The sequence below is a fragment of the Coturnix japonica genome, chromosome 1, assembly GCF_001577835.2.
Source record: "Coturnix japonica isolate 7356 chromosome 1, Coturnix japonica 2.1, whole genome shotgun sequence".
NCBI classification, from domain to species: Eukaryota; Metazoa; Chordata; class Aves; order Galliformes; family Phasianidae; genus Coturnix; species Coturnix japonica.
This window is the reverse complement of record NC_029516.1, coordinates 75,479,631-75,506,431: the sequence shown is the minus strand read 5'-3', so window position 1 is coordinate 75,506,431 and position 26,801 is coordinate 75,479,631. Positions and strand designations below refer to the sequence as shown.

The window sequence follows — 26,801 nt, the reverse complement described above, 5'->3', positions numbered from 1 at the left end:
GTAACTAAACCCTGCCACAAACAGCTCTGCTAAGTTTTTCCTTCAATATAACAAAATACGGCAAAATTAAGATAAACACAAGAGACAATGAAGATGAGTACGTAGTTCCCAATGTAAGGCAGGGAGCAGAGAAGCTTGTGAACATATCAAACTAGAGCTCGTCAGTTCTAAATGGTTGACATGACAGCTCTTCAAAAATAAACAATCAGACATCTGAAAGTAATTGCTAGACTAAGGGATTTAAGTTTATTTTATTTAAGCAATAAGGTATTTTAAAAATGCACTCAGAATGTCTAGCTTGCTTCAGATTGCTTTGGTTTTCTACATAGTGTCATGGTAGTCGCTACACATCCAAATGCGGTATTTGAATAATATTTTTAAACTGAAAAAAAAAGACAACCGAAATTAAGAAAATCAAACTATCTGGAAAGGTTACCAGAATGCAGAGTTTAGTTTAACTTCAGACACTTCATAAGCTGATCAAGAAGCAGAATGAAAAAATGTATTGTGCTGCATTTGTCGGCACTGAGTCAGGTGATGAAGTTATTCAATTTTACGTGGTCTTACTGAGGTCTGATCTTGAAATCAAAGGAAATTAAGCGATTGAAAGTAATATTTCAGTTTGTATATTTTGATATTCTTTCTCTCTGTCCTTTCTCCTGGTGCCTTTCATACTTTGGTGTTTAAATCTTATGAACATTGTTTTCTCTTCTGTCCTCAGATTCCTCCTCATTTTCTTGTGCTCTATGTTCCTCCACACAATCTCCACATATGTGCTAACAGGGATTAGTTTGCTAATCATTCTTTTCCCTGTCTGACTTGGGGACTTGGAAGTCCTAGAAAGTTTTAAGGAATTTAAACCTCAAATCATTCATGCATTTATGAAAATGTTATCTCACATTTCCAGGTCCGTTGATTTTTCAACAGAAGTCAGTGGCCCAGCTCCTTTAATCGCCCTGGAAAACCTAGCTTCAGATTCCTCCCAGCAGTTCTGATGGGAGGAAATTAAAAGAGAATTACAAAAGAAAAAATCCCTTCCAAGCATAGCAGTGTTATTCAATAGCTTAGAAATTTACTTCTCTTTTCCTATTGGCAAATGTGGTTTCTTTAACTAATCCAAACATTTTGTGCACATACCCAAGGGTTGCTTTTGTCTGCATTTTGAAGAAGAGGGGCTTCTTTCAGGCTTTGGTAGTGATAACTGACACATTAAGCTCTGGTACTGGGAGCACAGAAAAATGACGAGATGAACTTGCCTTCACAAATCATTCTATTTGGGGCGATTCCACAGATACCTCCTGCTTGCTGTTAGCAACCATGATGACATGTTTATGACCCCAGGCTATGCAAAGCAGAGCCCCATAGGACCTGCTGCTCTGCAGACTCTGCTGCTTCAGTCCCCAGCTCCCCAGCCCACCTCACACATGCACACATGGACAACCTCACTTCTGGTCTGTGGAGTCAAGCTTGCCATTAATGTTTTGTGAGGAGAATCAGCCAAATCAATGTGCTTAGGCTGAAAAAAGGCAGATTTTAATCCTGATAGCTGCAAGCTATAGAAGGCAATGTGTCTGTCTGATTTGGGAAGCTGCAAGTCTCTTAATGGGCCTTGCAGTAAGCATAAATCCCTTGGCTATGTGCTGAAGTGTGTGGTTTGATAACAGATAGTTCAGTAACAGCAATATATAGAACATATAGCTGCAGTCATCACATTGCAAATGTATTCCACATGTTTTCCCATAGCTTCTATGTCCAGAGATAAGTAGCACTAAGCACACCTCCTTCTTTCAGAAGCCTCATTAGCATGATTTGTCAATGCAGCAATTCCTTGTGGACTAGCTGAGTTTCTTTAGGAAACACCAATACATTTTCTGTGCAGGAGTCTCTCCAGAAATGTCACATTTTTGTCCTGTTTTCTAGACCCAGAGGGTTCAGATACAAGAATTTTGTCTTGCAAAGTTCAGAGAACGCTACCACAGTTCAAAGTAAAACTTGAAATACAGTCACATAGAATACCCTGTTAGTAGTTAGCTCACAGATATATCAGGTTGGTAAGTGAACCATCAGCTAAAATACTTGCTATACTCTTCAACTTTCTGATTAGTTTTAAAGGAGTTCAATGCAGCCATTGGGTTTTAATAACAGATTAATTATATCTTTTCTAAATTGCAATAGATACACGGTGTCCAATATTATAGTTTATAGTAGTATTCCATAGGAACACAACTAAAATCCCCCCCGTACTTATTCTCTGCAGTAGTCTAGCTCATGCTTTACCAGGGGTAGGGGAATACCAGGAACAATGCTGAAATCATGGATGTTTTAGTTGAGAAGCTGGAGCAGGAGTTTACTGGACACATTTCTGGACCATTTACTCCATAGTAGCCTGAGTATTTCTGGCATAAATGGGAGACGGTGTAAATGGGGCCAGCTAGGCAGCACTATGGCATCAGCACACAGCGTGGGAATGTGAGCCATGCCAGCTGATGGCTGCAGAATACTTGCTTGCATGCTGCTTTGCTTGCACTACGGGTATTTTTAAGCAATCCACGATGCAGAGACTTAGTATTTCAAACCTGCAAAGGATCTGGAATGTGCTCAGACTCCCCCTCCTGCCCAGTGCCTGTGAAGCTGTCTCCCAGAACATGATAAACTGGGAAGACAGAAAAAAAAAGCAGCAGTGTGGAGGCAGTGCTGACAGAGTAAATAGAAATTGGAGTTCACTGGACAAAGTCCGCAGTTTGCAGTGGAAGGTCAGAAGGATTTCAGGCGTTTTTTGGTATTTTGTCTCTGCTGCCTGTATCAAGCAAATTCAAAAGCAAAACAAAACACGCTGATAGACAGCTTCCAGTTCTGTATACTTGGCATCTCAGCTCAGCCTGAGGAACACAGGAAGCTCTGTCTACAATTATTTGAGGACATGCCACCCTAGTAAAGCATTAACACGTACTCCTTCCCGGATTCCCTGGTACTTTTTCATGTGACATTTGATAATCTAAAAGGCTTACCCTGCTTCAGCTAATCCAAGTGGCCTGCAGTTTTGTTACTGAAAATGAGGTACTGAATTTAGCATGGGGAGGAAGAGTCCAAAAATGTTAACTCTTAAGAGGTGATATTCCTCTTCTTTCATCCAGTGCACGGTCACGTTACAATGTCAAGTGCTTTATGAGAAATATCCTACAATCTGCAGCTGAAACAAAGGAGACTTGGAAGAGTCTGATGTATTTTACAACTTTTGCCCAAATTCATTCTCTTTTGGGTTTTGCTACATGTAACATCTCCTCTAGGGAAAGCTTAGCCTTGGCCTCTGAAATACTGATGGTGACATTTTTATTTCCTGGTCTCAATTAAACTTAAATGAAGTGGAGACTGTTTTGCTGGCAGTACATAACCTCAGAAAACTAAAGAAGAGTTTAACTACCTCTGCAGCTAGGAGTGCAATCACTGCTTTTTGTGAAGTTGCTGCTTTGTTGCTGAAAAAAAATCATATTCATCCTGTTCTTGAGTTCATCTCATGGGTGATAGAATATCTAGAGATTCCTTAGGAGTGTGAATAGGATTCAATAGTAAAAATAGGACAGTAGGCGATCCGGGGCCAACCACCTGAGCCTGTGTTGTGCCTACAGGTGCAGAGAAGTACCTGGGGGTTTCCCTGACATTGCTGACAGCATTAGGAGAGATCTGCTTCCAGCCCCAGCTGCCTGGCTGCTCTGAGAACCTTTTCCTGCAAGCTCAGGAGAAACTGTTCTAGCCACTACTAAACACAGTTCAAACAATACTTTGTTGTTTTCTTCCTTCACTGGATTTTCTTTACTGCACTTGGCTTACAAGAGCAGTACTGCACACACAAGCGCTCAGTGGCTGTAAGGAGCTAAATGCAGGTCTATCCAGGCCCTTTCCTTTGATTTCCCCTACTTTTCTATTACTTCTCCTCCCTCACTTTCTACCTACAGATGGAGGATTTTGCTGTTAGATTTAGTAATACTGAATGGAAAAGAATAAAACCTAAACTCACAGAATAACGTTGCCTCCTCCTACCACGGTCAAGTGTGGGATACAAACACCCTTTTATGTGTGCTTAAACCTAGACAGGAATGAATATAACTCCTAAATAGGAAGTATAACTACAAAAGAACCGCAGACACTCTCAAAATTCATTTTCGTTCTTCCCTAAATATGAAAAGATTAAGATCAAAGGGCTGCTGTTCAACACTTTCTTCCAGCTCAAAGCGGAGCACATTCCACCACAATCCACTTCTGGGTTAGATAGAAAACAAAGCCCCTCGCCTCCTGATGAACAAGAGATAGTGTCTGAAAAATTAAACAAAGACTAAAAGACAGAAAGCCAGAAAGGACTGAAAGGGAAAAATGAGTCCATTTCTTTTCTCAGGTGACAAGTGACAGGATGTAAGGAAATTACCTCAGCTTGCCACAGGGGAGGTTTAGATGAGACGTTAGGAAGGTTCATAGAAAGGTTGGTCAGGCATTAGCAAGGGCTGTCCAGAGAAACGGTGGAGTTACCGTCCCTGGAGATATTTAAGGCACTAAGGAACACAGTTTAGTGATGGGTTTGGTAATGTTATGTTGGTGGTTTGACCTGATGATCTTAAGTATCTTTTCCAACCTAAATGATTATATGACTCTCTATTTGTTAAGGCTCAGCTTGTATCAGCTTTGCCCTGTACAACGCCAGGAATATACTGTTTTGAAGTTGCTGACTCTCGTTAATCATTACATGATAGTTCTGGCTTGAAGGCAGTATAACACAGCTGCATCCCAGCAAACACTATGTGAAGGTGTAGCCATGACACCAGTAGCACCCAAATAAAGAACAATTATGAGGACACGTCTTTATTATTTTGCTTTAAAAATAACGTCAAGCAACTGTCGGGGCTGTACCTGCGCTCGAGTGGATCGCTCACGCCACCAAGGGGCAGCTTCAGTAAGGAGCCGTCTGTGTGCTCTCAGAACTTTGACTCCCCAAGAAAAGCCGCTGCATTTTCGATACTGCTCAAAGCTTGCTCTAGCAGAGAATTGAATTGGCAGCAGTACACATCACTAGCTAAATATGTACACATTAATTAGAAGCATTTGACCTTCAGATGCACTGCTGAAGCATCTGAGATTCACTGTGCTTGATTTTATAAGCGTATTTGTTAACCATCCATTTTTTATCTTGGTTACGAATAAGGATTCATAAACATCAGATCCTCTGTTTGATTACTGATGCAGATTAGTTACGGTGTCTGCTAGACTTGTATTAGAGAAATCATAGAAAATGAGCTTCAAACGTCAATTCAATTTCATCTTCTAAAGATTGTCACAGGGAATCAAATAGAACTTGATGCAAGGCTTACAAAGGCGACACTGCTCACAACAGCTGGCTGTCCTTGAGCTGCTCCATGCAGCGTTGCTTTGGGCCTAGATGTACACCAGCCTGTGGCTGTGGTGCCAAAAAAGCACACAGCACCTTGTCCTTAGGAATAACAGTATACCCTTTGTACAACTGTGCAAGTGCCAACCTTTCCACTGATTTCAGAGGCCCCTTTCCAGCATCCCTTTTAGCTCTTTTTTCACTCTTTCACTTTCATTAACACTACCTAGCCCTTAATTCATAGTGAACTCCAAAAATAGGGTGCAGCACGAGCAGCTGAGCCTTGAGGTGGGGGCAGCCAGATGGGACTCGAGAATTACTGGAAAAAGACCAATTGGCACATTTCTGCTAAATAAATATATATATATATAATTAAAACAATACATGGGTGGATTTAAAGCCAGAGTTAATAGTTAATGGACAAAAGCAAGACGATTTCAGGAGGCTCCAAAACATACAAAACGGTGATCCAACCCAGGATAAATGATAACATGAAGACAAAGAAAAGTGTCCCTTTAAGACAGCAAAGGCAAATGATCCTGAAAGCCAGTGTTAATTAAAGGCACAAGGGGAGTGCTTGTGGTGAGGGGTGGGAGCATAACAACAGCTCATTGCATGTGCCCAGACCAAGCAATGAATGCAGAAGCAGCAATAGCATATAGAAGCTGTGTGATATGGTGAGGATTTAAGGAAAACTGTGACTAGCACATACAGGTCCATATTAACTGCAAATAAAGTGTCCAGCTTGCATGAACCAATTAGAATATGCACTATGACAATATGGCACATACAGCAGTAATGCTGGAAAAAAAAAAGGCAGCAAAAATGCAGCATCTAGTATGAAATTAAATTTTAAAAGCAGCTCCAGTCCTGGGATACCAAGAGACAAATCCATCTGAGTTTGTTTAAGCAAGCCATATGGGCGGAATGTCCTGTTTTAATTTCTCTTTTGGACTCTACTACATTGTTTATCTTGAGCACTCATCTTCTTGACAAATATATTTTGAGGAACTTTATTCTTTCGGGTCTCATAGCCCTGAAGAGAGCCTGAATCAATGTTTCTGCTCATCAAGTGTGGCTTGTTGTCTCTGCGTGGTTTTATTTCAAGTCAGGCTCACAGAGACCAAGAAACAACATGGTACATGAAAGAGATAACTGCCAACACAAGTTTCTTCTCTGCATAAATGTGTTAGACACAGACAAGCAAGAGAATTATAAGAGAAGGCTGATTACACACTCCAGCCCTCATTAAAATGTTTTTCAGAGCTAAGTAAAGAGTGTCAGAACCATTCTGTAGATGAGGAACAGAAGGAGAATGGTGACATGTGGCAGTACCCATACTGCAGTCCAGGAGGATCTGTAGCATATTGCAGGGATATCAAAGCTTAAGTCCAACTCTAAACCAAGCAGCATGGGTACCACCAGGCAGACAGGTTGCAGCACCTTAAGGCTCAGTACAGGTAGGACCATGCAAAAAAAGCCAGAACTGGGGAGAAATACCAAGGAATGTATATACACGTGCAGACAGAGTGGAGGCTGGTGGGTTATGTCTGCTTTTTCCACAATTAAATAAAAACATGGTACTCTGAGCAACTAACCCAGGATCAGAGAGTGGTTTTGAACAACCTTATACATATGCTTAAAATCTTCTAGTTGTAAAATCTGAGTTGGCAGCTTGAGCAATGGTGTCTGGACAGACCAGCCTGAGGCTCACAGCCAGAGTTTTGCCATCCATGCCATCGTGCTGTGATGTGACCAAGCAAACGGGAGTCAAGTCCTGTATAGTCATTTTTCCCAGAGGCAGGGGTCAATCCATTCTCTAACTCAGAGATATTAGACAGTTTATAATCTGCCTTTGGTCTTTTCCAGCAATTCCAGCACATCTAAGTCTGTCCTTAAAAGTTCATAGGGAAAAAAAATATCAACCAGGTATTTCTTTACTTTTCAAGGAGCAGTTTTTCCTATTAGGGGACAGGAACAATTATCACAACTTACAATTATCATTTTCTAATCCCTTCCCTTCCAGCACTGTAGGAAAGAAAGAACAAAAGACTCAGCATGTGCTTGTTTCACCTTTTTGATTCAGAGCATCAGCCTCACATTCAGGGATAGCAGCTGTATTAAACTTGTAGTGAAAAAAAGAAACACCAAAACAAATTGGCTTTTCAGGACCTGGACTCTGCCACCTCAGCTCATTTCTATGGGTGTGCTTTGGCAGCACACAGCCGAGCAAAGCCATAGATGTGTCTTTTAGAACATGGTAGCCTTCTAACTTCATTAAGAATCATCTATATTGTATTACAAGGAAAAAGTGTGGCACCGCTGCATTTCTTTCCAAACTAACTCAATTTAGGACCATTGCCTTATTGCTTTTAGTCAGCGAGGCATCATCACCAAGAGTGAACAAGACTGAACAATGAGTAAGTTTGAAATGTCTCTGAAATGAATTCAACACGTTTCGAAGACCTGGGTCCCCTCATGCACCAGTTTTCTTGGGTTGGACAATGATCAAACACAATACTGTGCACAGCCAGCACACAATATACGTGATCACTTTGGTTCCATTATAAAAAAGACTAACATCTAACTTGTCCATGTCGTGTTATTTGGCAAAACTAATGATATAATTAAATGGGTCCAAATATCAAAACCATATGCATCTGCTTACATTTATACTTTTTTTCCATTTACGAAATAATGCTTTCATTAGAAAATAAAATTCAATGAGCTTCATATGCACTGGTGGAGTCCTGCAACTCAATAATTTCTTCATCACAATGGCAAAAGAAATTCCAGCACAAATAATCTAGATTTATAGAGCTGATTGCAGTGTTGGCAGTTGGCCTGCAGAGCTCTCTAGCAGGCCAAAGAGAAGCAGTCCTTTCCACAGGTATGAAGTGAGCTGGCTGATAGCATCAGCAAAGCCATGGTGAATGATACGGGCAGAATGCTTACAGCCCTGCTCCTTGCAGGACTAGAAGTATGATGTGTCAGTTCCATGAGTGCTTTAAGCAAACTCCTGCAGGAAATGGGATCCATGTACTGGTTTTCTAGGGAGTTCCTTGTAAAACAATAGTCATGTCTGAACATAAGTATGTATTTTAGTTTAATTTATAGGTTTACTTTACATTTAGGTCCCTCCTTCTCCTACTGCCTGTAGGATTGTACATCAACAGACACTCAAAGTCTGCTTTCATTTAATTAAAGGGGATCTTCATTGCCAGTCATAAAAAAAATAAAAGATACCAGATATGTGAAATAATGTCTGTTCTCATGACATCTTCAGCACTGTTTCCAGGAAGATTTTGGGACAGTTTTGAATAGATTAAACAAATGATAAGAAGAAAAAACACTTCCTTTGAAAAAAAAAAAGAAAATAAAAAAATTTAAAAAATAAAAGAAGAAAGGAAGAAAGAAAGAAATAAGGATCAAAGGGAAGGCTTTCCCCCACTTATCTTCCAAATTTTCAATCTTTGGAAGTTTTTCTTCTAGCTCAGAGCCACTAGGCAGATAACGTTGTTCATCTGAAACATCCAATTGATCCAGCATCAAGGCCAGGTTGGATGAGGCGCCAGGCAGCCTGGTCTAGTATTAAATATGCAGGTTGGTGGCCCTACCTGTGGCGGGTGGATTGGACCTTCATGATTCTTGAGGCCCCTTCCAGTCAAAGCCATTCTATAATTCTATGATTTATGATTGAATTAAGCATCATAATTTACATAATATTACCATTATCAGTAAATTTGGGTAGGGAAATATCTGGAATCAGTGATGCTGGTTTTTCTGTATATATGCAGGAATTACCTCCACTGCAATCCACGTGCTACCATAAAGCAGGGGCCAGAAGTGGATACCTGTTCACTGTGCTCCACATTAGTCTGGGGTCTGGGAGTCCTTAAGCTAATATAAACCAGAGTGATTCCTATTTTACTGCCTGAAAATGGGAATTTTGTAGATCTAATTTGACATTTGTTCCTTGCCAAAATATTTTGCACTGGCACTTAGTGTTGGAAAGGCCAGATTTTGCCTACTGCCAAGAATTTAGTAAAACAGCCAAATTCTTCAGTTCCTAATTGAGCAAATTTCTCATTGTAGTTTTGCTTGATCAAGAAAGACAGGCCATGGCCAAATGCATGGCTAACTGCCTGGGTATCTAAGCGTATAGTTTGAGGGCCGTATAAAAATATCTAACAACTATTGAGTTTGATAGAGGTTATAGTTCTCATTAAAAAAATAATGGGGTTGTCTATAAATGTCAGCTTGCCAATCTGCACAAGTGACCCTGGCTGCTGAATTTCACTAGCTTCTAATGTTGCTAACTGCCACATGGAAGTGATTAATCAAGTCACTTGAGAAAAATCTGTTACAGATCATATGGGGTTTTCTTTGCTGTAGTAGAGGCATAAATTACTGAACTCTAGGAAATCTTATTCCTCTTTTTCTTTTTTTTTTTTAAACACATATGTATATATATGTATTTATATATACATATATTTACCAATGTACTGGGAACTGGTAAGATACAAGTTTCCTACTAGCCACAAAAATTCTTCAAAAACATTGTGTTAATAAGTTTGCATTTCCAAAGGAAAGATAAGTAAGTTTATCTTCTCTTCTGCCATTTGTCAGTATACTGTGAATGTAGAATAGTGTTGCGTGGTCTCAGTGTACTGATTACTGCAAGTGGAAGGAAGAGGAGAAAAGCACAAATCCTACTGTGGATCATTTATCATGTTTCAGTCCTTTGAAGACAAGTTTATCACAAGTGTCAAATTTAATAAAGATAAGAACATTGTCAGAAACTAAAGGCCTAACAGCACCTCATCATTAATATCATATCAAAAAAAGAAATAATTTTCAGCTGACCATTGTTAAGAGACTCTGCCTCCTTTGGGGAATAAATACAAGACAGGATGAAACTAGGTGTAGCTGTTAGTCATAGATAAGAGAGATAAAACAAGGAATTTGAGCTATCCATTGCAAATAAGGATGCCTGCAATCCCTCACCTTCTAGGAGCTCTCAGAGGAAAGATGTTAGATTGCCCCTCAGGTGCAAGCCACTAGGAGCTCAGAAATGTCTTCATCTCTGCCCCTCAGATCTCAGCCCAGCTTTCCTTTAGGCATTCTTCAGGCTGAAGTGCTGCAACATGGCTATGCTACACAATGGTAAAGACGCAGCAATATCAGCAAAGCTGACTGGAGTTTGTGGTGTTTAGTTTTATTATTATTACATTATTATTATTATTATTGTTCTAACTTCTTTTCATCTTTATTTATACATACGTGCATATACAGGCAGGGACTTTCATCCCCACACAGCCGAGAGTTGCTGGTATGGCTCCTCCTCAGCTAGAAGCATTTTGCCAACCAGCATTACTTTAGCAACAAAGTAATGCTGCTCTACACATAGGCCAGATTTTACTTAAGTACTGCTGTTTGCCAAAGGTTTTTGGGGTTCACAAAGCTGCAAATACATCTTTGGGAAAATCAGTACCTGGATAACCATTAGCACAACTTGCAAGTAGGGTTCTGTAGAGTTCAATCCTGTAAGATCGAACCAACCTGTCAATTCTTTTATTGAATTTATTGGAAAATTTGCAAATTTGATAAAAACCTCGGCCCTAAGAAAGCAGCTCTCTAACCAAACTCTGAGCCTGTGGACTACAATTATGTACCCCGTAGTACCTACTGCTCTGGTACAGTTAAACGAGTCTTCCACAAAGAATCTCACAAATATTTCTATTAACAATTTCTGCTAACATCTGAAAATCTGAGCAAGTTTCTCAACCTAGCAAAAAAACCAAACTTAGACTGCGTACCCCACGCCACAGTCACAAACAAACCAGCTGCCCCTGTAAGACTGCTGACAGCCACACTCTGTTGTTTGGAGAACCAACACTGTCTCCCTGCAAGTGAAATATTTGTCTAGTGGACTTATTTTGGGTTTGGTTAAGCCATGGCCTGGAGGTTGCCATGAATCTTTTGCTCCAGTGCTCAGCATTAAGAGTCTGGTGGAAAAAGTTTGTGGGGAAGAAGAGGATTTTACTGAGGTGCAATGATTTCTGTAACTGTAGATCTTCTGAAGTCAGTCTTTGTTGTGTTAACCACATCACCCCGGGAACAGCTAGCACATGCTTTAACCACTCCTTTCAATAGATACAAGAAGAATTAAAGACATGCGTATCTGCCTCGAAAAAAAAATAATAATCCAGATTTTAAAACAAAAGGAGGACCAGGCAAGGAAAAAAGAGGCCTTAGTTGATTGACAATACGGGATTTAAAATCTTTCAGATCCTAATCCATGAAGGGATGTTTGCATCTGGCCCAATAATGGAGTCCACATGCCCAAATTAGATGCCTGGACTCCGTGCATGTGCGAAAGGGAGTTAAGTGCCTCAGAAGGGGATTCACAAAAGCCACTGTTTGAGGAGCTGCCTAAGCCAGCCAAATAAGAAAAGCTGAAGACTGCACTTCATCCTAAATCCTCGCTCTCTCGTGGTTTTAAGAGCCTTCTTGTGAATGAGGCACACAGGCTCAAATCCCTCCATATGCAGCTCATGGCCCATAATCCTCTTTCAAAAGTGGGTGCCAAATTTTTCTTTCAAACCATAAGGTGCCATCAGCAGCTCAAGCACACGCTTCCTCAGGCTGCAGCAGAGGGGTTTAATTCCTTCTTTCATCAAAGGGCACCAACACACCCATTCTCCACCCTGAGGCACAATGCAGCCAGCTGGCTGCAGGTGATGGTGAGCTGCAACAGTGTGCAGCAAGCAGGCCAAGGAGGACCAAACCCACAAGAGAGATTGTCTCAAAGCTTTGGTAACAGCTAATCAGTCCCTGATCAGAGACTTGAATTTCATCTAAGGACTAAATCATAGACCCATAGAATGGCCTAGGTTGAAAAGAACCACAGTGATCATCTAGTTTCAACTCTGCATAGTTCCAACCCCACCTCTGCTTCATATTGCTGTCAGCAACCAACATGAGGCTAGTGTCCCCCACCGGCCTCAAAGGAGAAGTTTGGTAGCATCAGGTTCTTCAGCCTACCACCAGCAGTGCAGTCCTCCATCCTGGCCACAGTACTCATGAAATACAAGTGCCAGTTCCCACTGCAGACATTTTTTATGACCTTTCATTTTCACTGGTATCACAGTTACCGATCATGAGTCCAAACGGTTATGCTGAACATTTTGTATTGTTTCTCTTGGAGCAGTGTTGTGAGATTTAAGCAAGTGATAGTATTCAGTCTCCAGTGCTTGGCTTTGATTTCCCTTGGCTCTTGGTTGGGTTATTCCAAGGTGATACAGTAATTTCAAGTCCTTTGAACCACAGCACATTGGATTGCATATAGGAAATAAATACCGTCTTGTAGCATCTTAGGGGTCAAATCCAAAGCAAATTAAGTTGAGGGGACACAATGTATTTGTTTCTATGAGAAGAGAATCTGGCTTTAAGTTGATTAATTCCTTATTTTGCACAGACATATATTTCCATGGATCCAGGATAAGTTTGTTGGAGTGAAGGAGAGCTCTGCACATATATGTTTGTCAGAACTATTATTTTTCTTTGGACAGACCTGATAAACAGTTACTGTCAATACTCACTGAATCAAACCTATGATGAGTGTTTCAAAACTCAGGTTAATAGTTTTTTGATGGTGGTCCTTACGGGCAGATCTGTTCGGAGTGGTATGGGGATATACAGAATCATAGAATCACTGAAGTTGGCAAAGACTACTAAAATTGATCAAGTCCAGCCACCAACCCATCCCCACCGTGTCCGCTAACCATGTCCCTCAGTGCCACATCTATACGGTTCTTGAACATTACCAGGGATGGGGATTCCACCACCTCCCTGGGCAGCCTGTGCCAATGCCTCACCACTCCTGCTGAGAAGAAATGCTTCCCAACATCCAACCTAAACCTCCCATGGTGCAACGTAAGGCTATTGTGCAGTTCAGCCATTACAGAAGTGCAGAGATGCACGTTAGAGCTTTAGATAGAGATGGCACCCAGAGAGCCAAATTGGGAAGAAATAAGCACTAGTAGATCCACCAGTCAACCATCCAGCAACTTCCAGTTTTATGTTAGACCACACAATTGGCCCAGAAAACAAAGAGTGTTTAAAAAAAAAAAAAAAAAAAAAAAAAAAAAAAAAGAAGAAGAAGAAAGAAAGAAAGAAAGAAAGAAAGAAAGAAAGAAAGAAAGAAAGAAAGAAAGAAAGAAAGAAAGAAAGAAAGAAAGAAAGAAAGAAAAACAGCCCAGTTTTTAAAGCATTTTAACTGAATGAGTGCTTAGCTGTGGTGCTGTGGTTATTGTCATCTTAGTCTCCATCTAGACATATAAGAATGAAAATAAGACTTGCCACTTGCCCATTTAGGGAGTAGGATTATGGAGTAACATCTGTTTGATTTGTGAGAATGAAGCAGTGTCAGGTCATGACTAAGATCGGCACGTTCTAACAAATATGACAATATCTGCAGCATTTGACAATAAAATAGAGAAATTTCTCTTGCTAAATAATTTTAAAACATTGCTTAATGATTTTTATCTGACTGGCATAGTCTTGTATGCTTAACCTTCTAAGGAAAGATAATCTCTTCCACTGTTTAAGAAAAGGTAGGGAAAGTAGGCAAAGGATAGTGGCAAATACCCTCCCACTACCCCTAGTAGACAGGAGGTTTTTTCAAGAAAAAGATTTTACAGACATTTCTTATTGTTTTCATATCTCCCTTGGACTGGGACTTTGGGGTTCTGAAGTACTGTAAAATCATAACACAACAAAAAAGAACAAGGGAGAGAAGAGCTGATCTGTCCCTTGACAGGCTCATCAAAGCAGAGCAAAGGGAAATATTGCAAGTGGTAACAATTTGTCTCCAAAATGGGGTCTCCAAAGCCTTTTGCTTTTATACAGAAAGAAAAAATTATGAAAAAGCATGAGGGCAAGAGCAAAGAAAAAATATTCTGTATACCACTGAAGTAGGGAAGTGAACAGGCAATACTGTGCTTTGTTAGTTTCAGAAAGAGGGAGTCAAGCAAATTTTATGGCAAGAAGGCTGTATAAGGCCACAGGATTGCAACAGGAGTCACAGAGAACAATAAATTGCTTCAGATGAATCAAGCCAAATACTTCAGTCCTGCACAGATTTCTGACTTTAGAGTTCAAGAACTCCAGGACTGTTATAGTAAATGCAAGCTGCAAAGATTACAGTGTAATCAGTGGGAAGGGACACATAAAATGAAGCTTCTCTGTAACAAAGAATCATAGAATGGCCTCGGTTGAAAAGGACCACAATACAGTTTCAACCCCCTGCTATGTGCAGGGTCACCAACCAGCAGACCAGGCTGCCCAGAGCCACATCCAGCCTGGCCTTGAATGCCTCCAGGGATGGGGCATCCACAGCCTCCTTGGGCAACCTGATCCAGTGCGTCACCACCCTCTGAGTGAAAAACTTCCTCCTAATATCTAACCTAAACCTCCCCTGTCTCATTTTAAAACCATTCCTCCTTGTCTTATCACTGTCCACCCTCATAAACAGCCATCCCCCCTCCTGCTTATATGCTCCTGGAAGGTCACAATGAGGCCTTCCTTGAGCCTTCTCTTCTCCAAGCTAAACAAGCCCAGTTCCCTCAACCCTTCCTCACAGGAGAGGTGCTCCAGCCTTCTGATCATCTTAGTGGCCCTTCTCTGGATATGCTCCAAGAGTTCCATGTCCTTTCCATGCTGGGGGCCCCAGGCCTGGATACAGTATTGCAGATGGGACCTCATAAGAGCTGAATAGAAGGGGACAATAACTACCCTCTCCCTGCTGGCCACTCCTCTTTTAATGCAGCCCGGCATATAATTGGCTTTTAAGGCTTTAATCAAAGAATACCGTACCCAGAGTTAGACACTCTGTGAGATTTCATGATGTTGACACCTTTTTATGTTAATGGCTCCCATTTAGACCACTGGAAAATGCTCAAACTTAATCATAATCTACGTGAAATGCCAAAAAGAGGAAGGGTGAAGAGGAGAGTTACAGGTCTAAACTTCTAAGAAACCTCTGTTTTGTCACTGATAGCAGAGACTAATCCACTTCCTTTTTTTTACACATGCAGACTGGCTTTCCTAAAATCATTGAGAGCTGCTAGCTCGTAACAGGCTACCCCTCTAAGCAGTCTTCTCAGAGTCACAAGAGAACATCTTAAACCAGTCTATGTTGAATACACATGTGCCCTTAGCTGAGCCTTGTTTGCCTCTGTAGGAATCAATGCACCTTCACAAAGAATATATTTTGATTTTCCTACTTTTAGTACAATACTTCCATTCATCAAATGAGCAACTAAAAGTTCTCTGAGAGTAAAACCAGCAGATAACCCTGAGGAGACTCTTGACCAGTTATGTTTGGGTGAAGATTCGGGTCACATTTAATTCAATTTCATTGCCAGAGCTGGGAACAGCCTCCTGCCTCTCTCTGCCTACTCACACACCTGATACAATGGAGCATTCCACCCCTCTACCCCTCTACTTCATAGCCAACCCACAGAACAAGACCAGCATCAGATCCACAGTCAGCTGAGCTGGGGCACATATCAGAGCCCCTGTCAACTGCAGCTGGCTGAACAGAAAGACACCAATCTGTAAAACTCTTTCACCTCTTACAGTGAGTACAATTCATAGCAGGACTGTTAGAGGGATTGTCTTGTATTAAAATACTGAAATACTAAGGAACACCTTGCAAATCACTACAATCTGGGGAGTTTTTCCTGCATGCTATTAGAACCTCATGAGGGATGAAGTAAAACCAAGAGCAGATGAAAATGGAGGCTGTTTTGTGGCCAGTAATGGTGTGAGGTTCAGCCTGTGTTGGGCAGTGCACCAGGAGGGTGACCGGAGCTGATAAGCACACAAGCAGCATCAGGATTTGATCACTCTGTGTGTGGGCATGCATTATGGGGTGGCAGTGTGGCCAGTGGTGAAGGTGTCTCCATCAAAGCCATGTGTCCATGACTACAGGCAAATGGTTCAGAAGAGAACATTAGACAGAGGATTCAAGCGCATTATACATGGCAGGAAAATGTATTCAAATGCAGGTCTTTGCTAAATCCAACCCATAATTAATTCTAATCCCATAATTACAGTCACACGCTTTTCTGTTAACATTCCCCTAAACTGGTCCTCCCTCCAGGTTCACAGAGAAGACTGAGGACAATACAGTGAGGTCTATATGGCCTCACTTCCCCTTCCCATCTGCTGCTTCCAATCAAAGGATGTGCTTTCACACAAATGCACACAGACCTGTCTGCAGGTAGACAAATACTATATGTGTAGCTATAGACATACACACACAAATGTAAGTTGTTTGAAAGTAGGAAAGGGGTCAGTTAAAGGGTGCCATTTCCATTCAGATAGCCAGCTCACTATCCAGCCTGAGCACATACACAAATCTGCTTGGAAGAAGATTGGAGCAGAACGGTTGCTTCATTTTTGGAATGGATTTACAAATGAATAAATGGAAATATCCCCAGGCGCTGAGAGAAGAGATCATGTAATTACCATGAAGCAAAAGGCAGCTTATAGATGATTATCTGTTATTAAGACTAAACCATTTACTGAGATGTTTTCACGCTTCTCCAGGAAAGCAACTTTAGGCATCATTTTTTTTTAAAAAAGACAGAAACAGCATCTGCCACGTATTGAGTACTCCCCACTCGCAGCAAGTTTATGCATGTGTGCATTCAAAAATGTTTATTGTGACAATCCATGGTATGACTGTCTTAGATTTACTAAATACCATGTGGTAATCAGCTGCAGTTTGTAGACCTTCAGCAAAACGATTTATTTTTAACATACTGAACAATAGCTGTTTCTCAGTTACCCAAGCAGAGCACAAACACTCAACACTACTTTGAGTCCTTGAAGGGGGCAGTGAAAAGGAGGGAGGCAAAAAAAACCAACAAAACCAAACAAACCTGATCTTTGTGGGAGAATCTCACAGGAGACAAGAATGCAGGACCACATTCAACAAACACCAGTTTGCCATGACTGGTCTTCCCTGCTGAGTACTCAGGCCCTTCAGCAAGGTAAACTCTACACCCACAAGAACCAGGCATTGCTGTCCCAAGTAACACTGAACACTGTCAGAAGCAACATGGTAAAGGACACTCCAAGCCTGGCATAAAAGAGCTCTATCCTCCTGGCAGTGCAATGGAGCCCATGGACGGGGTCACTTCCCCAGCTCCTTCATGCTCTCTATTGCAAAAAAAAATAAGGTTTAAGATTAAATTGGCAGAGTGAGCCTGAATTTGTGTTCTGGAAGTTTGAAGGGAATTTTTGTGCCAAGCTGCATTTTGTTGTCCTTCCTGTTTACATGTGGGTTGTGACTAAGAATTCAAAAAGAAACTTTAAATTAGAGGTTTAATTAGTTTGTTTGCAAATGTGAAAATAGCTGTCCAAGTGACATAAAGCGTTGTTTAGTGAGTGGCACTCACCCCAGCCATTCCCTGGTGCTGAGCAACCACCCTATCTAAAGCTCTAGTGGCTACTCTTGTCATTTTGTGATGCATTTCTCAGAAGAAAGCTAGCTAGAGGAGGTATCCACATGCTTGCAGGTAACCCAGAGGTTAAAGGAACAAAGTCACACAACATGGTAGAAGCATAGGTTTTTAGTTACCAGTGCAACATCAGAAATGAAAACAGAAAGCAAATGGCTACCACCTGTGGTGAGCCTCTTTTTGGCTCAGCACCAGCTGCCACTTACCTCTGTCTATGAGCTGGGAGCTAAGGGGGAGATCTGCTGTGCCTCTGAACCTACTAGTGCTCTGCCACACAGCTGTGCTACTCCTCACTCTTGAAACAATGGCTGCTTCCATGGCTTTCTGCTGTCCCTGTGTTCCTCTGCAGACAGGGAGAGACTCGGGTGAGGTTCAGGAGCTCCCAGGTGGGATTGGAACCCCCAGTTCCCAGGACAGGAGCCATCCCTGAGTACACCGCTGTAAATGCTTGGTAATGTGATTAGTTATCAAGGATAATCCTGAAGTAGCTAGAAGTTCCTAACCACTCTTGATCTCAAGCCAAAAAAAACATTGTGGAGAATGCAGCTTTTTGGCACCAAATATTTTCAGTAGCGCTCCTCTGGGTGCCAACCACCCAGAGACATCAGGACGCCTACTTTGTGAGTTTCCAGCAGTCATGTCCACATGGCAATCTAAGCAATGGTCAGCCCATGCCCTTGGTGCAGTGGGGAGCAGGTCCCCACAGCTCCACCATGGAATGGACCCCAGGGCAGAAGAGTTCAGGTCACCGTGATACAGTTTTGATTGTGCAGTTTGGAGAAACCCAGAAGCTCAAAATCATCTTGGCAATTTAAGCCAGTAGAACTAGTCTTGGGACAGATGTCCTACAGATCATGAGACACTGGTAAATCATATGTAACCCAAAAATTGATTGCAAAGCAGTCATTTCCCTGTCACAACTGATTAATCAAGGTCCGGTTTCCACCCTTTGCGAGACCACCTATGATTCCAAGTCTAGACGGGCATCACTCTTTCCATACATTCTTCACCCAATTAGGCTAAACAGCCATTATTTCTTCACACTAATATAAGAATTATGAGTGCTGGTACATTTTGTTTTGTCTTCAGTTTCTGCTGACAAACACAAACAGCCTAAGGGAGGCCCCCAGCTTTCTCAGGAGAAAAGCTCTACCAAAGAGATTATTGAGAAATGTTCTCACTTGAGCTTTGCCCATAAAAATGCTTTCCTCTTTTTTCCATGGACACTCTCTCACCCACAGAGTGACCCACATGCGTTCGCACACAAGCAGTTAAATATTGTGACTTGGGATGATTTTCCTTTGCCTTCCAGTTGCTTGCCCCACCCTAGTTAAAGCAAAATATTTACTATCTGAATGACAGGAGCAAAATGATGTACCACACTGCTTTTGCTATTCGTACACACCAATGGACCTAACCAACAGTTAGGATCTACACACTTATGTAAAAACCAAGACCAGGGTCTTTAGAAGCTTTTAGGCACTTAAAGGTGCTAATAGCTTCCTAGCAGCTGAGAGGTGCTTTGCAGTAGCAGTCAAACACATGGCTTCATCATGCTCATCAAGGCTAATTTTGCCTGACCCTTTCTCCTGTGGGAGCTGCATGGCCACCAACCAGCACAGCCCCTTCCCAGGTTCCTGCAGTGGATCCAAGACCCCGACAGCATGCGTGAGGCCACCGGGGAGACGCTGACCTCCTCCCACAGTGATGTCAGCCAAGGCTCATGGGGCCCAAGGTCACTCAGTAAATACACCCCCTACTTTCCACTCCACAGCCACCGGCCCCAGCCAAAGTCAATAGATCAGAAGCAATCTGTCATTTCCAGGCCACGCTGTTTTGGTTATGATGAGTCAAAGACTTGAAAGGAAGCGCAGATGTAGTGAGGTCACCTCATCTCTAGAGCCTTCCTATCTCTCAAAGCTCTGGTTGGATCGCCCTCAGAGCTTCCACACAAGCAGGCACATAAAAGGTCCTCACGTGTGCACATTCATGCCTGCAGGTGCACTGCGAGAGGTTTGGTGTGGTCAGTGCTCGGTGGCAAGCACAGAGAGGTTCAGTTCTCTCTCTACACCGTGGACAGACTGGTGCCTCCCCGCAAGAATTTACTTCCATTACTTCAAATGGCTCCCACTCGCACACAAAAACCACATCTTGCAATAAAAACAAAAAGAAAAATTAAGTCCAAAGGAATTTTACCTCTTTCCCTCTCCACTAATTCCACCAAAGCAATCTTTTTCTTTTTTTTCTTTTTCCCTTTTGAAAGAAAAAATAAAAAATGAAACATTGGCCACCAGGAGAGCAAAGTAGCCAAAAACACTAATTTAATAAGCTCATTCTTCCAAAGCCGCCCTGCCCTTCATACTTTTAGGTTTCAACAACAGTCTCAAATTATCCCGCACCTTGTACTGCTTTTCTTCAAAAGCTTCTGCGGCGATTTTCCCATCACACCAGCAATGCTTTTCATCCAGAGCAAACCCCGGCAGAGCTGCACGCTCTCCAACAACAGAGAGTGCTCTTTGCTCACCGAGGCAGCAGGTAGATGGAGGATAGTTACTAGCTGTGGTATAGAAAGGAACAGAAAAAGGCCAACGGAAGACCCCTCCAAGCAGGTCTCTATGGGCCATGTGCGCAGCTCAAAGTCCCAGACGACCCCCAGCCGCTGCCCCGGTGCAGGATGGCCTTGCACGCGGCCAGGGCTCGTGGTCACAGCGTTCAGCTGCTTGAGGCTTTGATGCTGAGCTGCAAAGCAACCCCAGAGCTTCCGCACTCCGCTTTCCTCGCCACGCGGAGGGCAGCCGTGGGACGTCCGCTCCACCTAGCGTTAGTTCGCCTGTACGTCGCTGCTTCTCCGGCTCGTTTGCCCTCCGTTCTGACTAATGCGGTTTGCTTTGTCTGCTTCGGATCGTTACCGAAAGTATTAACGCTGGTTTGTTTTAACGTGACAACAGTGACAACATCGACGGAGAGCAAAGCTTCCTGAAGAGCAGACATAGGGAAATGGCAGAATCACAGCTCACAGTCACAGGGGTTGGAAGGGTCCTCTAGAGGTCACTGAGTCCAACCAACCCCCCTGCTAAAGCAGGTTGCCTACATCAGGTTGCATAGGAAAGTGTCCAGACAGGGTAAGAATATCTCCAGAGGAGACTCTGCCACCTCTGTGGGCAGCCTGTGCACAGCTCCAGCACCCTCACAGTACAGAAGTCCTTCCCAGTGTTTGTATGGGATTTCCTGTGTTCCAGTTTGTGCCTGTTGCTCCTTGTCCTGCCACTGGGCACCACTGAACAGTGCTTGGCCCCATTCATTTGACTCCTGCACTTCAGATGTTTATAAACAGTGCTGAGATACCCTCTCAGCCTTCTCCAGACAAAAGAGTCCCAGGTCTCTCAGTCTTTCCTCATAAGGGAAATGCTCCAGGTCCCCCATCATCTTTGTTACCCTCCTAGGTGAGGGATAACGCTCTATAAGAGCAGGCCCTTCTCCAGATGCAAATTAATAGAGAACTCAGAACAGGAGCAAAACAAAGAATTAAGCAAGATGTCACTACATGGTCCAAAACCTTCATAACAGCAGAAAACAATCTCTGCCAACTGTGATTTTTTTCTGTTTTCCCACAGGCGATGGCCGTGCTGCTCACTCCCACACAGCTGCTGGCAGTGGCTGTTGCCATTTCCCTGCAGCTGGTGAGGACCACTCAGGGTGGTGTCTACTATGGAATCAAGCAGCTGCCACCCCAGGTGCCCCAGTACCAAGCCCTCGGACAACAAGTACCTCACATGCCGCTGGGCAAGGAAGGCATCCCGATGCAGCACATGGGCAAGGAGGTACCACACATGCAATATGGTGGCAAGGAGTATCCCCACCTGCCTCAGTACATGAAGGAGGTTCCCCAGGTGCCAATGCTTGGCAAGGACATGGCTCCCAAGAAAGAAAAAGGTAGGCATGTTCCTCACCAGCCTGGCCCTGTCACACTCCACACATCAGTGTTTGGCCATGGGTGAGTGGGCTGCCGTCAGCTGGATGTGGTGTAGATTTGCATTTCTTACTGTATAGCTGTAATTATACAAAGGTAAAGTAGATGGATAGCCAGAGGTTATATAGGAAAGACTCACCAATGTTGAGGCTCACAGTCAAGATGCTCACCAATTAACATTGGTTAAGGCTCACTGTAGAAACTCCACAAAGGAGCAATCTCCAGAAAGAGATCCAGTCAAATCTTTTGCCCTGAAACCTCTTCTCTCCTTTAATTGAACCCCAAACCTTTCACTTCTTCCAGTATAGAACGAAAAAGAAACCAGACCCAAGCATAACCACTCCCAGGTGGTACCACCTTCACCTGAAATGCTGCATGATCATGTACACAAATAAAAACATGGTTTGAAATAATATAAAGCATTTTGTGAAGTGTTTAGAGTGAGCTCTAACTAGCCATGCCCACACCAAAAACTTTTGAGAGCTTAGCAATGCTGAGTGAGGCTGCAGGTTTCCATTAACATCTTAAAGGGAGCTAAAGCCTTGGTGAAAATGCAGTCGTACCAATGCATACATTTCTGACCAATACAACCTTATGTATTTTTGATCCTGCCCTTCCAGCAATAGTATTCTTATGCCAAAACTATTCCTACCACACAGTCACACCCCGCAGCTTCTGTGTCCTTCTGAAACTCACAAGTTAGTCTACAGTAATACAGGAGAGAAGTCAGATTTCTCAGCTTAGTATTGTACACATGGAAAATGCTATTAAATGGCTCTTATGTGAGGAAAAGAAAAATAAAAAGAGAGAGAGAGAGAGAGAAAAGAGGATGCAACACAATTCTTTCATATAAACAGAAACACACACAAGTTGGAAGTAAGCAAAACGGCAAGAACATCCTCTTAATTGCAAACATCAGCCAGTAATTTTCTGGACTTTCCTAGCTACCACAAAACCAAGAGGTACCATATGAAGCACGCTCAGTTCAAAGTTGCCTTTGTGTTTTTCAAGAGTTGTGAATCCATTCCCACTCCTACCTTTTCCTTTTTCTATCTTCTCCCACCCAGAAATACCCATGCGCAGCTTGAGGGGTGAGCAAGGTCCCCCTGGAGAGCCTGGACCAAGAGGACCACCAGGGCCACCAGGATTACCAGGTCATGGCGTGCCAGGAGCCAAAGGAAAACCGGGTCCACAAGGATATCCAGGAATTGGGAAGCCGGGTTTGCCAGGGATGCCTGGGAAACCAGGGGTGATGGGACCACCTGGGCCAAGAGGGGAGATGGGGCCGAAAGGAGAGGTTGGGCCCATGGGGATACCGGGGCCACAGGGACCACCAGGACCTCATGGACTCCCAGGAATAGGGAAGGCAGGTGCTCCGGGATTGCAGGGACAGCCAGGACCAAAGGGTGAACCTGGGATGAAAGGGCCCCCAGGGGTCCCTGGGATCCCTGGTCCAAAAGGGGAGAAGGGTGTTGGGATCCCAGGTTTGCCAGGGCTGAAGGGCCCACCTGGCCTGCCCGGTCCCCCTGGCCCAGTGGGTCTGCCAGGAGTGGGGAAGCCAGGTATGGTGGGGTTCCCTGGCCCTCAGGGCCCTGTGGGCAAGCCTGGTCCCCCAGGTGAGCTAGGGCTGCAGGGACCTCCAGGAGTCCCTGGGATGCAAGGACCTCCTGGCCTGCCTGGCGTTGGCAAACCTGGCCAAGATGGCATCCCTGGCCAGCCAGGTTTCCCAGGTGGCAAAGGGGAGCAAGGCTTGCCAGGCTTGCCAGGCCCTCCTGGTCTCCCCGGGGTTGGTAAGCCAGGCTTCCCCGGCCCCAAAGGTGAGCGTGGGGTAGGTGGCCTGCCTGGTCCTCTGGGACCCAAAGGAGAGAAAGGCCATGCAGGGCCTCCAGGCATGGGGGGACCACCAGGGGAGCCAGGCCAACCAGGCCTTCCAGGCATCATGGGCCCCCCTGGTGCAGTTGGTTTCCCAGGACCCAAAGGAGAAGGCGGCGCTGTGGGGCCACCAGGACCAGTGGGGCCCAAAGGAGAACCAGGACTTCAGGGGTTTCCAGGGAAGCCAGGCTTTCCTGGGGAAGTGGGAGCCCCTGGGCTGAGGGGGCTGCCAGGCCCCACTGGGCCCAAGGGAGAAGCAGGGCACAAGGGCTTGCCGGGACTGCCAGGTGTCCCGGGGCTTGTAGGGCCAAAAGGTGAGCCAGGGCTGCCTGGTGCCCAGGGCCTTCAGGGCCCCTCAGGTATCCCTGGCATCGCAGGGCCCAGTGGCCCTATTGGTCCCCCAGGGCTGCCAGGGGCAAAGGGGGAGCCTGGCCAACCCGGTCCTCCTGGCTTTCCTGGTGTGGGAAAACCTGGGGCCGCAGGGCTGCAGGGCCCTCCAGGGAAGCCTGGGGCACTTGGTCCTCCTGGCCAGCCAGGTCTCCAGGGGCCTCCTGGTCCCCCTGGGCCACCTGGACCCCCAGTAGTCATCCCCCCAACTCCACCGGCTGCGGGACAGTACCTGCCCGAGGTGGGGCCAGGGATAGATGGCCTCAAGCCCCCCTACGGCTATGCAGGCAAGAAGGGCAAGGCCGGCGGTGCTGTCTATGAGATGCCTGCATTCACGGCAGAGCTCCTCACACCCTTCCCCCGGGTCGGTGTGCCCGTGAAGTTCGACAAGCTCCTCTACAACGGCCGGCAGAACTACAACCCTGCAACAGGGATCTTTACCTGTGAGATCCCTGGGATCTACTACTTTGCCTACCACGTTCACTGTAAAGGCGCGAGTGTCTGGGTGGCTTTGTTCAAGAACAACGAGCCGCTGATGTACACCTACGATGAGTACAAGAAGGGCTTCCTGGACCAAGCCTCTGGGAGTGCTGTCGTTCAGCTGATGCACGGAGACAAGGTTTACGTTCAAATGCCATCTGAGCAGGCAGCAGGACTCTACGCCGGGCAATACGTTCACTCATCTTTTTCAGGATATTTATTGTATCCCATGTAGAACACAAACCAGACACACACACACAAATCTAAACCTTTCTTCTCCGCTTCAAACTCTTATACCACAAAAGATGCATTTAATGACCGTTTTGGACCATTTTGTTAAAAAAAAAATAATATGAATTTTAACATGCACAGCTAGATATTAAAAAAGAAAAAAAGTGTGGTGAACATATTTAAAGGCGTGTATCAGGTTCATAAGCAGTTGTTTCGCACCCAAGGGGGACATATTAGCTGTACATTATATATTCCTGTGATGCCATGCTTCATTTCATCACAATAATGCAATACTAAGGTTCAAATCAGATTATGTCACTCACTCCTGTTGTGTATTTGACTGATGCGTTGATCATAGTTATGAGATGAAAAACAGTGACTGAAAACAGAGCAGGTCAGTCTCAAATTACATGGAAAAAAAGAGTGGCTTGTTATTTGTTTTAGGGGATTTTGGTGGTGGTGGTGGTGTTTTTTTGACAGCGGGGCTGCCTGACAAGCAGAGGTTCTCTTACTGGAGAGCTTTCCCTCTCTTCCCTCTATGTAAGATATACCTGCAGGTTTGTTTTTGTTTTTGTTTTTTTTTAAACAATCTGTTTATTATGGAAAAGGAATAGTGACAGCAGAACCGTTCCCTTACAGCTGACTCCAGGGGTCTCTGGACTCAGCACGCCACTTTATTCCAGCAGGTGCTGGGTTCCCCTCCAAACACCACAGCACCTTCAAAAAGCCTCCATCCTGTACTCGCACTGTTGAAGCAGATGCGGTAGGTCAGAGAAAACGTTAAGGACTTGACTGTTTGCATTATGCCACGTGATTAAGACATATTGTCCGCCACGTGGCAATGCAGTGGTATAAATTAGCATAGATTCCCATACTGGTGCTATAAACCTGCAGTTTGTCCAGCTTGTGAAAGGACACGTATTCTGCCACTCAGACCAAAACGGAATCTGTTTACTCTTCCATGACTAGGCGAAGCAGAAGTAGCTCTGTTTGCTAATTAACCAATTAACTCATCGCCTGAGATCAACCAATAACCTTATCCACAATGCTGATCACGCAGATTTATCCGAGAATTTCATTTTATCTAGCGGCTGATTTCCAGTCCCTATTTATACGCTACCAATTGTCTAGGAGAATCTGCAGGCCTCAATCTTATCTGTATCTGGGAAAAGCGACTCTTATGCAAGAACTGTCTGTTCATCAATGGTGCTAATCTCACCTCAAGAGTATTAATTTAAGAAATGACAGTGTCCTTCTCTGTGTTTCCCTGTACAGTGCTGCACATCACACACCTACGTTAGTTGAAAGAGTTAACTGCTCCTCACTTCCTCCATGTCTTAGCTAATGCTACTGCTTTTGATTCAGAAATGAACTAGATTTTTTTCACGCAGAACTAAAATTGGATTTAACTGGCATTACTGTTATTTAAATACAGAGTTTAATGCAGTCTGACATTGACTAAGGACTCCAGTGATATAATGTGGTGCTTTATCTCAGAAATTTTATGGAACGTTGGCAGGAACAGACGGACAGCTTACCAGCCACTGGTGACTTTGGTATGTTTCCAGAATATATGAGATATGTCAAAAGCAAATAATTTTGTATTTAAAATTTTTGTACTGATTTGAAAAAATAAATAAATAAATAAATATATCTTATTAAATATCTTTAAAAAAAAAAAAAAAAGAAAGAAAGAAAGAAAAAGGAAAAAGTATCCTCTCTTCATTTAAACAAGGTTGTTAGAAGGAACGTTCAACCCACTAACTTCATGAGCCAGGCCTCAAGGACTGATTTTCCTCCAGCTCCCCCGTGGTGGCACAGCTTACTCAGCACACAGCAGGGTTAGAGCTCGGACAGCACTGGGAAGGACTGCTGCCAAAAAAGGCATGGGGGTATGAGAGGAGGGGAGCAGAGAGATCAGATGTCCATGAGATGTGCTGCTAGGTGGACA

At 43.8% G+C, this 26,801-nt stretch overlaps 1 protein-coding gene across 3 annotated transcripts in view; it reads left to right on the top strand.

Moving 5' to 3' along the window:
* The window catches only part of COL8A1 (collagen type VIII alpha 1 chain), an 82,445-nt gene extending 55,937 nt beyond the window's left edge, over nt 1-26,508 (top strand). For 2 of the 3 annotated variants that reach the window (XM_015876563.2, XM_032447671.1), the window contains 2 exons: nt 21,525-21,843; nt 22,948-26,508. In XM_015876563.2, coding sequence (XP_015732049.1) covers nt 21,528-21,843; nt 22,948-24,854 — 2,223 coding nt within the window. In that variant the 5' untranslated portion in view covers nt 21,525-21,527 and the 3' untranslated portion in view covers nt 24,855-26,508. Of the gene's footprint in view, nt 1-907; nt 4,847-21,524; nt 21,844-22,947 lie in introns of those variants that run through there. The other variant, XR_004308977.1, reaches the window with a different exon arrangement.
* The last annotated feature ends 293 nt before the right edge of the window (nt 26,509-26,801 follow it).